Genomic DNA, 13229 nt, shown 5'->3' with positions numbered 1-13229 from the left:
ACTATATATCAAAATAGAGTACTTAAAAGCTAAAATCAAAATTCTACTTACAACATTAAACAATTTGCGTAGTCCATCTTGCTTATCAAACTGAGTTAGAATAATTCGGAACGCAAAAGCAAACCCAAAAAACATAGTTGCATGACAGCGGCTTGAATCATGAGAGCATTCAAGTAACCATACTGCAATAGCTAAAACAGGAAGATCTGTGTCAGTTTATATAAGTATGATTACGTGTACAGCAGATCATTGAAGATGTTACAACTACCCGGATAACATACAGTAAAATCATGTTTTTCACACTTGTGTAAAGAAACAGGGGGAGAAGTTCGATTCACACTGAAATTTCAGGCTATACAATATGAATAATCAGTACAGACAACAGCAAGGTGCAGCCACAACAGAGCCTATTTCAATTCAAGGGCTCGAAACCGATTTTCAGTTTGCCCTTGAAATGAAAAGAACAGATTGTTCAAAAAATGCGGACCAAAAAACAAGGACCGTTATTTTTAATTACAAAGCAGACCTGCCAATCTCATGAGAAAAAGAGATTTTAAACAACATTATTTGAGTCAACTATATGGTTTTATCTAGCATTTCTAGTTCAAAAAGTTACTAACATTTTAATATATAAAAATAAATATTATCTCAGGTCTCAAAAAAATCTTTGTTAAAAAAGCATACAAATGACATGTGCTTCATGAAACATTTATTATAGTAGGAGGCTCTGCCCCCTGATCGCTAACGCTCACCAACCCCCGAAGAGTGTTTTGCAATTTTATTTGATTCGGAAAGATTTAAATTCGTCATTAGAAAGAACCAGATTAAAAATGCATTATGAGCTCCCTTTGGAACAAAAAGCACCCCTTCCCCCAAGTTTCAAAATAACTTGTACCAACTTGCAGAGCCGTAAGATCTTAGGGGCTCCTGAGCACTGCAAAACTGTAGTTATGTACATTTGAAAGTCGCTTTCATATTCTTGGTCTCAAGTGATATATTTTGCTCTTTAACTCAGGGCTTGAATTGAGTTGAGACTAAGATTTTTTGTCAAAATCAAAACCCTTAAAGTTTGAATAAGAAACAAACAAGCGAATTGAAAAGATGTGACTATGGCAACACCAAATAAAACATCAATAATTTAAATGGAGATGAGATTATTCAAACTTGATTTTTAACCGCTTGTAACTTTTTTTCCTTTGGACATAAAAGCTTAGTTTTTCGACTATAGGTCGAGTTAGATCTGGAGTAAAGAAAGCCGCTCTTTCCAGAGGTGTAAAAAAGAAAACTGTGGGACAATTCCTTCACATTTTACTGACAGATTTAAAGAAGAAAGTAGCGCCTAAATTTTGGCTAAGCATAAAAAAGTTCAAGCTAAAAACCCCAAATAACTCCCGTCATACTTAAGTTAGAGCATTGAAACAAATCCTAGAAAGCAGAAAATTCTGCCCTTTCGAACAATATATAATATCAATATGTGCAAGTAGTTTTTAACCCCTTTAATAGGCAATAATAGCCAATTTATGCGAAATTTGAGATTAAAAAAATAATTACAGAAAAACTAATTTGAATTTTAAAAAATAAAACCCCAGGTGCACCCCCCCCCCCCCCCTATGCTGGAAGTACTTTTGTACAAAATTTCAAGGCTGTAGGTGCTTTTTGGTCTCCTGGACACAAGCCTGCCACAGACTTCCTTCCAGAATTTCTTTGAAACCTTACTTTTATTCACTATAAAGAGAAAAAACACTAAACCATTTTATGTTTAGGTCATTAGTACTGAGAATTGTCATCTAATCTGTGATTTTAGGTATGTTAATAACTTGAAAAAATATATTTTGCAAAAAACTTAACAAACACATGGGAAAAGAAAGTAAAATTTAAAAAAAAATAAATTAATAACAGAATTTTCTACAGCAGTAGATCTTAAATAGAACAATTAGCTTCTTTTGTTTCAAACGCATTTTTGGGGAGCAAAATAAAATACTAAATTAAAAGCACTTAATAATTAACATACATTACCAGATTTATTACCGCCAAAGTTTTAGGAGAGACTGCAAATATTGAAAAAAATTCTGAATTTGTGCAATTTGCATCATTTTCGAACTTTTTAAAAATTTTATCCTTGAAATTTCTCTAATTTCTGCATTTTATTGATGTCATAAACGTCCTCAATTAATGCTTTAGACAAATTTTATTTGCTAATCTCTATCTTTAAGTAAAGATATTGTTGAAGATTAATGACAATTTTCATGTCTCTTGAATCAACACGGATGCAAATGACTTAGAATTTTTTAATCGAATGAGAGCGACCAAATTAGAAATCTACAAGTCCTCAACCACCCAATTACACATATAAGGACAAAAGAATGCTAAACACAAAATAACAAATATGCAAATGGTAGAATCACATAATTAAGAAAAATGAGCAAGTATTATTGAATCAGATGGAATCGGATTTCAAAATGTGCAAAAAAAAGGGGGGGGGGAACGACGTGCAAAAGCGTAAGAAATGGCTACAATGCGTACATTTTGCACCTAATCAATTTGATAAACATGCAAGTTCTTGAACCAAAACCCATGACCTGTTGTCAGTTTCCATGATTTGTGAGCATTTTTAGCTGAAAATCATGATTTTCCATAACCATTTTTGATCATAGTCGAAATACATAGCTTTCCATGACTTTCCAGGTACAGGGACACCCTGCTTATACCTATGAATAGATATACAAGGGCGAGTGCTGAAGGCTTTTTAGCCAGAAATGAACACCCCCTCACTCTCCATAAAAAAATTGTTTTATGAAAAGATAATACGTATTTAAACACATTGTAAATAAAATCAAATAACATGAATTCCACTTGAAAAAAGGAAAAATAGCTCACCTAACAAGTTCTGAAATAACTGTGGTGGGAAGCATGCAAATCTGGGGAGAAAAAATAAACAATGAATCAAAACGAGTCAAATAACACAGGTTGTAAGTAAAAATTTTCAATAGTTAGGTCAACTACAATGCACATGAGTGAAATATAAATAACTCAAAAATAGTTATACGCATATGTTTAAAATAATATATTTATTTTTTACCAAAGGCCAATTCTCAAAAAATGTCCTGTGTTTTTTATTTTATTCAAGTAACTCTTAATTAAACATAGGATTAATTGCTATGCTTTGATAGTATATTAAAGCATGTATTTTTTCCCAACAGCATTATTTTTTGAAGACTTTGGTTAGCTGGAAAAAATAAAAAACTTTTAAGCACGAAACATTTTTTTGAGAATCGCCCCAAAGGATATTTATGGTGATATTTAATGAAACATTCTAGACCGATAAATTTTCGAGGGGTCCTTTAAGCAACATTATTACTCCTGAAAATTTTCAGTTTTGGATGTCTTTATTTCATTATTCTTTCCATTTTATTGATGAACATATATACACACTAAACATACACAGTGAAACTTCGGTAAGTCGGACTTTGACGAGTCAAAAACTTCGACAAGCCGAAGTGATTACTTGTTCCCGTCCAACTGAATGGAGAATGCATATTAATTATTTTCGATAAATCGAATTTTGTGGAGTCCAAACATTCAGTGAGCCGAATTTTATTCCCTGATCTCCATAAATTTTTTCATGCTAATGTAACTCTATAAGTCGAAATCGGGTTTTTTTCTCAAAAATGAACAAAAAGAAAAAAGCTGGGGCCAATGCATTGCATCAAAAGGCGTGTAGACAAAGTAGATCTAATAAATAAATATCTGAATCCGATATTTTGTAGACAACCTTGTAAGTTTCTTTTCCTTTTTCTTTTCTAAAATTATTATTTGCTTCATTTCTTTTCTTAAAAAAGAAAAATCTGCACGAAGGGGGGGGGGCTAAAGCTCTGACTTTGTCGAGCCCGAAAATGGGACAGCAAAAAAAAAAATAGAGAAGGGGGGGAGCGATATATTCAAGACTGAAATAATTCCACTTTTGGGGAAAAAAGTGCTGGTGGGGGGGGGGGGTGTTCTGGACAGAAAGGTTTCTTTCTGGAATAAACATTATTCCACAAAGCTGCTGGTCGTTCCACATTTTGTTTTTTCATTCTTTGTCCACATTTTGTTTTTTCAGAAAGCGTGTGTTTAAGGTGCTGTCACTCCTATCCCTCAAAGTTTAGAACTTTAAAAATGGCTAAGAGAAAACTTAAAATTTTAAACTTGCAAGAAAAAGTTGAGTTGATCAAAGAAGTTGATTTAGGCATAGCAAAAAAGAAGGACATTGCATTGAAGTTTGGTGTGCCTCCAAGTACGCTTTCAACAATTTTAAAAAATTGAAATGTTTTTCTATTCTGCAAGCGGTTGCTGACGAAAAGTTTAATGCAAAAAGAAAACGCTTTAAGGATGGAAGATATCCAGAACTTGAAGAGGTCTTAGTAAAGTGGATACAAGTAGCTAGAGAGAAAAATACTCCCTTATCTGGACCAATCAAACGTGAAAAAGCAGAAGTTTTCGCAAAAAATATCGGCACTTCAAATTTTGAAGCCCGCGTAGGGATGGCTAGACAAATTTAAAACTCGACACATCATTTGCCGAACCATTTGTGGCAAAAGCGCAGTAGTTGATGAAAACATTTGCGAAGATTGGAAAGAGAAAGTGTTAAAAGAGGTATTCTAATGAAATACAATGAAAATGATATTTTAATTGAGACAGGACTTTTCTTCAAATGTCTCCCTTACTTCATTCGGATGGCACGCCCGCCACAGGCGGGCATCATTGATGGTAGAGCTTAATGGCTCTTTTGATCAGTCTCAGTTAGAAAACTTAAAAGTTAAACAATATAGTAAGCTAGACCTTAAAAATTAGGATAATAAAAATTATTATTGAGCGGCAAAGGAGGGAAAGAGTGACAATAATTATTCATAAGAACATTCGCAAAGATTTGAAATGGAACATCAGCTGAAACAAGCAATTTCCACCTTCAGTGATGGGAATAGTCAAGCTGCGTGCCCATTGGACGGTCATAAATCCGCCGCAGTAAGACACGCCTACTCAACAGACAGTAATGGCGGGAAAACCTAATTCAGTAGTATCAAATGTAGAGAGAAAATGAACTGGTAGCTAGCAGAGAAAATTTGAATCCGCTATCCACGCAGTTCAAGCAGAAGATTTTTGAGGGTAATTGTTAACTTATCGAAAACAGTGTTATTTGATTTGGGAGAAACAGGGGGGACCTGTTGAGTTTCATTAACAACATTTGGAATTTTAGGCGAGGGGCCCAAGTAGGTGCAAGTTTCAGGTTTATTTCTCCGATTCAAGGAGACGATGAGATTTTGTCATTTTGGACAACTTCTAAAATTTGCAAGATGTTCACCCTTGAAGTGAAAACATGAGGGTGGTAAGTTTGAGGGTTTTCTGAAATCTATAGTTTTGTGCTGTCCTGCACACACAAGGCAAACAGGGGGTCGAGCACAGCTAAAAGAGGAGTGGCAGAATTCTTGGCAGTTACAACACTGCATTATGTCTTCTTCTTCTGAGAGATTCGAGGGTGATATCAAAATCCCCTAATTTCTCAAGTGACCAAATTTTTTCATTTTCACCTTGATCTTTCAAGTAAATGAGAAAGAGGGGGCAGTTTACATTTGTCCTGTCCAATTTTACGCAATTGCGTAATGTGCTGGGGGACATATCCTAGTATGGCTAATTTATCGGCGATCCACATCAAGTCTGTTTGAATAGGTAGACCGCGGATAACAATCTTAAGTTGCTTTTCTTCAGGTAGTCTAAGCATATGGTTTCCTATGAAATTTTCATCAAGGTATGTTTTTAATTTCTTGTGCGCCTCAAAAGTAGGCAGAGAGCACATTGTCTTATCATTTTTAATTTTGCCGGGTGATAGTAATTCCGGCCACTTCAGAATATAATTTTAGCCGACTATCAGAGTCGTGAGTACCATAAACCCAGATCGGGGGAGCTTATAAATTTTCCTAGATCTGGAATTCTTGACAACTTTGAATGAGTTTTTAGTTTTTATTTCACATTGGTCAGCAGCTTCCGAAGAAGCAAATATTTCATTATCGGGGTCGGTTGGATAGCCAGAAGAGCTAACAGAAGCAACCGAGTCAGAATCAATTTTTTCATTTTTAACTTCATTTTTGTTAATACTTTCCACATTAGACTTATGGATAAATACACTTTTAACTTTTTTCTTCTTTTTGTGCTTCTTAGCACTTCTTTCAATGGGAGGATGTTCACGGTTTGCAGTTATTTCTTCACAAGGATTCTCGTCAGGAATTGAAACACTGCAATCCGTTTGAGTATCATTATCAGTAAATGGGGGTTTCACTACAGGCTCAGTATTTGTAGTAGAGTCAACAGTTTTAGGATTAGAAATAAAATCAAAAATTAAGTCCATTTTTGAACTTTTATTTTCAATTTTTGATTGTAATGAATCAAGTCGATCAATTTGGGTATCTAATGAAGTTGAATGTTTCAGCTGAATAGCGTTACATTTCAAATCAAAAAGTCTAAATAGTAGCGTCGTCACCAGGGTTTAACAAATTAATATTACATTTATATTCAAAGATTAGATTGTTCACGAAATAGAGTAATTCCTCATAATCAATTGAATTAGATCTAGAATTAAGTTTGGTTTCTAGCAAATTAATTTTACTTAAGTATTTCTGCATGAGACTTGGATCAATAAAGGAACCAACACTCACCACACTTCCTTCGGAGTCGGCAGGCGGGTCCCAGTCGTAATGAAGAATTGGAGTTCGGGGTTGTGTAATTGGCAAAGGGCTTGGGAGTAATTCCTTCTTCAGAGTTCGTTAAAGCATTCCTTTTTGATAAGCCCCAGCCATACGTCTTACTGTCCCCATTACCAGGTTCAATCACTGCACACGGCGAGGAGTCACGTTGTCTTCGAGATTTACTGTAGCTCATGGCGGAGTTGTCTCAGGGACGTCCATTCTCAACGAGAGCTGGCATCAGAATGGAGTCTCCCTGACGAAACTTATACCATAAAAGGTGACACATGTTCGGGTGGAAAGCGGAGCAAAGAATGCATCACTGTTATGGTTGCCAGCAATATGTCAGGTACTGAGAAGTTGCCTTTGCTTGTTATCAGTAAAGCTTAGAAGCCGAGATGTTTTAAAAATGTCAAGTCTTTGCCCGTTGATTACATCAGCAATAGTAAAGCATGGATCAACTCTTGGCTTAAAAAAATAGATAATAAATTTGCCTCAGCTGGAAGAAAAATTTTACTGTTTGTTGATAACTGCCCTGCACATCCCAAGACAGTGGAAGATGAATTAACTTCAATTAAACTGGAATGTCTTCCTCCGAACCACAACTTCTATCATAGATCAGGGGCATCATGAAAAATTTAAAGGTTCACTACAGAAAACGTGTTGTGTTAAAAATTCTACAGTGTCTGGAAGAGAATTCAGCACCCTGCATTACTCTGCTCGACAGTCTCCGAGAACTGCAGAAAGCATGGAGTGATGTTACATCACAGACAATTGTTAACTGTTTTAAAAAAGCTGCTTTTGTAAAAGATACATCTTGTTTGGAGCTAGAAAATGAATATGAAGAAGATGAAAATATGTATGATATAAATTTTCAAAATGAGTGGAGCATTTCATAGAAGAAAATGAATATTCCTACCGACAGAGATTTAATGAATTTTGTGTCAGTTGATGGCAGAGTTTTAGTGACTGAATACCTGACAGATGAAGATATTTTATCAAGCATAACGGAAAATGACGAAAAAGATTCTAGATTGAAAAAGATTCACTAGAATGAAGTATTCTTTTATCTACAGAACCTAACACCTACTTTAACACTACTATCTCAATTAACGCGGTTTTGATTTACGCGACATTTCCATGGAACGTAACCCCAGCGTAAAACGAGGGTCTATTGTATTAATTTTTATGTTAGCAGCACATGTGGAATATTTATTATGTGTATGTAATACAAAAGAAAAAAAATGTAGAGTATCACTAGATTCTAGTACATTCAAGTGCATGAAAGCAAAAAATCCTAAGAATGTGCATCAGGATTTTCATTTAAGACCAAATAAGAAACATGTTTATTTTTAAACACTTTGGGGCTGAATGAGATCAGTTTGCTTTGCATTTTTAAAAATTCTTAAAATCCTTTATAGCTAGAGCAGGGGGGGGGGGGGGCATTATAGGAGTGTGATGGAAAACTTAACTGAAATATAAAAGAAAAACAATTGGCACAAGTTTTGAGGTCAAGTATGAATCAAGCACGCTGAGTTCATAAATACTGTTTCACATATACCTTAGATATTAAAATTAAATGGAAGGCAGAAACTTTAAAAATGCTTTGAAACAGACAATAAACTAGATCTTCTTCAATAAGTAATTCACACTTATCTGATGCAAAGAAACATACAAGTGGGACTATTTACTAAAATTGAGGAAAAGATAAAATCAGTAATAAAAAGTTACTAAAAAAAATAAAAATGTAAAAAACTTTCTAAAATATTATTTACCTTTTCCATGACTTCTTCGATGTAGGAGAGATAATAGATACAAATTGAAACACCAGTTGCTGCAATCGATGGACGGGGGTACCTTTAGAAGAAGCTGTAAACCGCCTATGTTCAGAAATTCAATAGCAATTTTCTTTATGGGCACAACAGTGATGCTAGATACTTTCAGGGGGGAAAAAATCATTTTAAAATAAATGAGCATTAGGATTTATGATAATAAAATACACAATCAATATAAAGTGGAACCGAGAATTGACAATCATTGCGTCTCTCATGAATTTTTTTCCCTAGATCTATAATTTGACACATTACATATGGGTTGTTCTTCATAAAGTGTAACTTTTCTATCACAAGACTTTTTCCATAAAAACTTTAAGGAACAATTTCTTCAACAATATTTTTTAATTTCATCAAATATATATCTATTTAAACCTGCCAACAATTTTTTAATAATAACTTTAATTTTAATATACAGAACTCTTGCTAACTCGGAAGTCTTATAACTCGAATATTCTTTCATCTTGAAGTTTTCATTGGGTCCCAAAATTATCAGTGTTTTCCAATGCTAAGTCGTCTCTATATCTCGAAGGTAACAACTTTTAACGAAGCTCTTACGAAAGTTTTGTTTTTATTTCATCCACAAAAATCCAGCAAAAAACATATGATTTTTTTTCTTCCAAACATTTATATTTACACAGTGCTTTGCTTTATCAGTTTGCATGACAGAGGAATTACAAAATACTACATATAGTGCCCCAAAGCAGAATACTTGACGATGTTCTGCAACGTAAAATCATTTGATCAAAATTGGTCTGCAAGTACTTCAAGCATTGTGTACACAAGCAAGCAACGTGACCTTTTCCATAAATTGAGAGTCCTAAATCAAAATCGTATTAACAGGATTTTTTTTTTTTTTCAGTTTTAAAATTTTATTGCTGTTATGCATCTCTGTGAAACCTAAACCAATTGAAATTCTCCAAAAATATTTTACATGTTTTCTAAATTGCATAGAAAGAGCAAAGATACAAAATTTTCTAAAAATCCGAACCCAGGTGTCAAACCACGTTCTTTTGGTTAATTTTACATGGCATAAAGGAGAAATTAAAATAATGTTAAGAAATAAATAAATTACTTAAATAATAAGAAATATGAGTCGAGAGTTAGGGTAGCAAATAATAAAACACTTCAAAACTTCTTAAATAACTGAATTATTTTCAGGATGCAAAAGGATTGAATCTCAAACAAGACATAATTTTCGGCGATAAGTGTTGGCATGTATCCAAAACATACATGTATGGAGGAAATTGCAGTGGATGAAGGTTGATTGAGGAAAATAAGGAAAGAGGAAACCAAAAACGCTAGAAAAATCAGAAGCTTCTCAGATTTAAAATATGAAATTTCTGCAAAAGCTTTGTACAAATTCTGCAGATTTCTTTAAGTTCAAAGTAAATCTTAAGTTCCTGCAGATGACTTATCGAATTCAACATTTTTTGCGAGTTTTCCGCCGAATTACTGTAATTTCTAAGAATTTTAGATTTTCTTGTAATTTAAAGAAATCTGCCGAATTTGTGAAAAATTTTATCATGAGTTGGTTGCAGAAAAACTGCAGTTTTTGCAGAAAATTTGTCTGAGTTTTTCTCTCACATTTGTGGAGCATTGTTCTGCAGTTTAGGCATCTGTTCTGCGATGTATGTCGCAAATTTAGTAGTATGCTGCTTTGTACTGGTGATTGCCCGTTCAGAGAAATCTAACAACATTGCTGCAAGGTGACATGGATAAAACATAAAAACAAAGCAACTGACTTCATTTAAAGTTTCATAGAAGAGCTGACTTTTTTTTGCAAAATTAGCAGATTAGATATGCATATATAAGCTAATTCCCTCCCCCCGATTAAACTTCAAAAAGAGGTTTCATAAATTACTGAGTTACACAATAAAATATACCTTATTTTTGTTTCAGATTCCCTCTTTCAATGAATTATTTGTGTAAGGTCTGTTTTGGTTGATCAAAATTTTGTAAAAGGTCCAGTTTTGGTTGATTTGATTTTTGTGAAGGGTTCATTAACAGACCCAAATTTTCTCTTGCTACAAATCTGGTAAAACACAATTATTGAACAGGCAGAGTGGCATAGTGGTTAGACATTAGACTCTTACACCCAAGGTTCCCTTTCAAATGCCACTTCTGTTCCATTTTCAGAATGCAAAAGATGTCATATGATTATGCAGCATATTCAAGTTCCTTTGACTATGCAATTGTCTTGAATATTCTTGGCAAAATGAAATTCCTAGTGCAGTTTTGCATGAAAAGAACCAGGTGCCTTTAGTTGGTGGGGAACTGGGTATCAAAACTTTTAAGATAATGGTGCTAACAAAATCCAATTTGCTTAAAATTTTATTTCAATATACTTTTTTTTTTGTGATCACACTGTAAAAAGTTTTTAGACAAAGTTTGAAAAGCACTTTCCATGCAAAATAAAGTAGGGGAATTCTTACATGATTTATCATTCCAAAACCATTATTGAAAAAAATTACCTTTAAAGCTTCAAATGCAAGCCGCACATCACGATTCTGTTTTAAATCAACATATCGAAGGATTAATGGAAGAGTGTTTTGCTCAAATACATGACCAATAAGCTGCAATAAAAAGCATATTTTTTGTTATATATATACAAAAATTATTATATCACTATAAATGAGCATCAACAAATTAACGAGCATTATAAATAAAAATTGTGCATTATTATATCAGCTGAACTTAATAATCAGTAGTTAAAAAATTTACATTGTATTGGATAAAAGTAACTATTTAAATCTAAAAAAAATAAAATTAAGTAGGAAAAAAAGCACATATTTTATTATGGGGAATTTTCACTGGCATACAATTTCTGAAAAAAAAAATTCAAAAAGCAGTATCTGCTATCTTACATCTTGATATTCTCCCATGGGCGTTAGATACTGCAAAACATATCGCTGCTGGGCAGCTAAAGTTAATGGGTAGACTTGATGTGAACCAATGACATAAGATTCTAGCTCAATCCAACTAGAATTAGAGCCTTCAGTATGACAGATAGGAGGAGAAACAGGAGACATCTAAGAAAGAAGTAGCAAAAAATTATAACTAATATCAGCTTTATTTATTATTTTTTTTAAAATCAATTCTATTACTATAGATATAGCTTATATACATACTTTGTCAGCATAACTAGACAAACTTGTTACTTTCATATTCAGGTTTTATTGCATCAGAGTCATTTAACTAAAATGACTCTGTTGTTTCAGTTTGAGAAAATGATTTTTCACCCCTTGAATCGATTATTTCAGAAAGGGCATGAGTCCTAAGGGAATCCATTGGACTTATGCCCTTTTTGAAATAATAGATTCACTTGTGTATCAATATTTTTATATAAGGTTCAAAAATCTGCCTAATTTTCAAGGCCTTTAAGTTTTTCAAATGCTTTGAATGAATAAGACACAGATTTTGAATAACAATAGCTTAAATTTTTCTTAAAAGAATCTAGAAGTCAAAAATTTGATGCTATTATTACTTTATACTCACTACAAGCATGATTTAATTTCCAGGAAATTTCTTACAAATGCAACTTCATCTTATGTTCAAGTTAACAACAAGGCACTTTTTTCCTACACATTTTTGAAGCTGATCTCTGGCTCATTGCCATTTACTTGGTAACACAATTAGCTTAGATCATTAATTTGTGTGGGTCTTTCTTTTACCGGAGTGAGATGTAACTAACTCTTTGAATGACTATTACTGAGATCTAACCAGACATTTTTATTTCATACTTACAAAAAATATAGATGTACAGTATAACCCCGATTTAACCATTGTCAAGGGACTGGAAAAAGTTATCATTAAATTGAGGAGCATATACATTCAATGCAGAAAATCCGGACCAGTGAAATGTATCATTAAATTGAGGAAATCGTTAAATCGGATAGCGTTAAATTGAAGTCTTAATGTACTTCTTTTCACAGGTTTCAAAAGTACATTCTTGATTGGCATTCTACTAGGCAGTCAATTTTATTCCTTACGAGAAGAATTACACAACCCTTTGCCTTCCCTCCACCCCTTAAAATACATTAACTGATCATAATGATGTATTTGATTGTTACAACAAACAGCAAAATTATAATTTATTTTGTAATAATTATGCACAATACTTACAACAAATATCAGAAACAAAATCTAATAAACATAAAACTACCATTACTGCTTTTAATGAATATATATCTACTCTTCACACTTTCCAAATAATGAGTTTAGAAATAAGAAAAATAAATAAAGTACCTTCACACTTGACTTTCGCTCCCTTTTTGATTCTGAAGAAATAGGGTTAAAACGAAGAGAAGATCTGGAGTAGTCCTTTGAAAATACATGTAAAAAATTTGAAGTACATGTGATACAAATATATATATATATATATATATATATATATACATATATATATATATCATATATATATATATATATCAGTGGCGCACACAAGAGAGGGGTCCAGGGGGCCCGAACCCCTTCCATAGGTCTTGCTTTTTCTCTTGATTGATTATGATTCTAAGTATCTTGTACGTAGAATAATTTCAAACAAAGGTAACAGTAATTTCAGTTCTAGTTAACGAAAAAATAAAATCCTCACGTTAAAGGATTTTTTTAAATATTGAGCACTTTTCCTATAATGAATTGCCTACAAGAATCAGAATGGCGATTATTGATTGACGACATATTG

The 13229-nt window shown here is 33.2% G+C and overlaps 1 protein-coding gene across 1 annotated transcript in view; it reads right to left on the bottom strand.

The window, feature by feature from the left end:
• Window positions 1-13229, bottom strand: part of LOC129225917 (DDB1- and CUL4-associated factor 1-like) — a 139323-nt gene that overhangs the window by 102894 nt on the left and 23200 nt on the right. The window contains 8 exon segments of the mRNA XM_054860450.1: window positions 52-191; window positions 2879-2918; window positions 8489-8566; window positions 8568-8624; window positions 8627-8650; window positions 11020-11121; window positions 11413-11577; window positions 12794-12868. Coding sequence (XP_054716425.1) covers window positions 52-191; window positions 2879-2918; window positions 8489-8566; window positions 8568-8624; window positions 8627-8650; window positions 11020-11121; window positions 11413-11577; window positions 12794-12868 — 681 coding nt within the window.

Source organism: Uloborus diversus, chromosome 7 (genome assembly GCF_026930045.1).
Source record: "Uloborus diversus isolate 005 chromosome 7, Udiv.v.3.1, whole genome shotgun sequence".
Classification (NCBI taxonomy): Eukaryota; Metazoa; Arthropoda; class Arachnida; order Araneae; family Uloboridae; genus Uloborus; species Uloborus diversus.
Note: the sequence above shows the minus strand (reverse complement) of the source record. Positions and strands in the feature narration are given on the sequence as shown.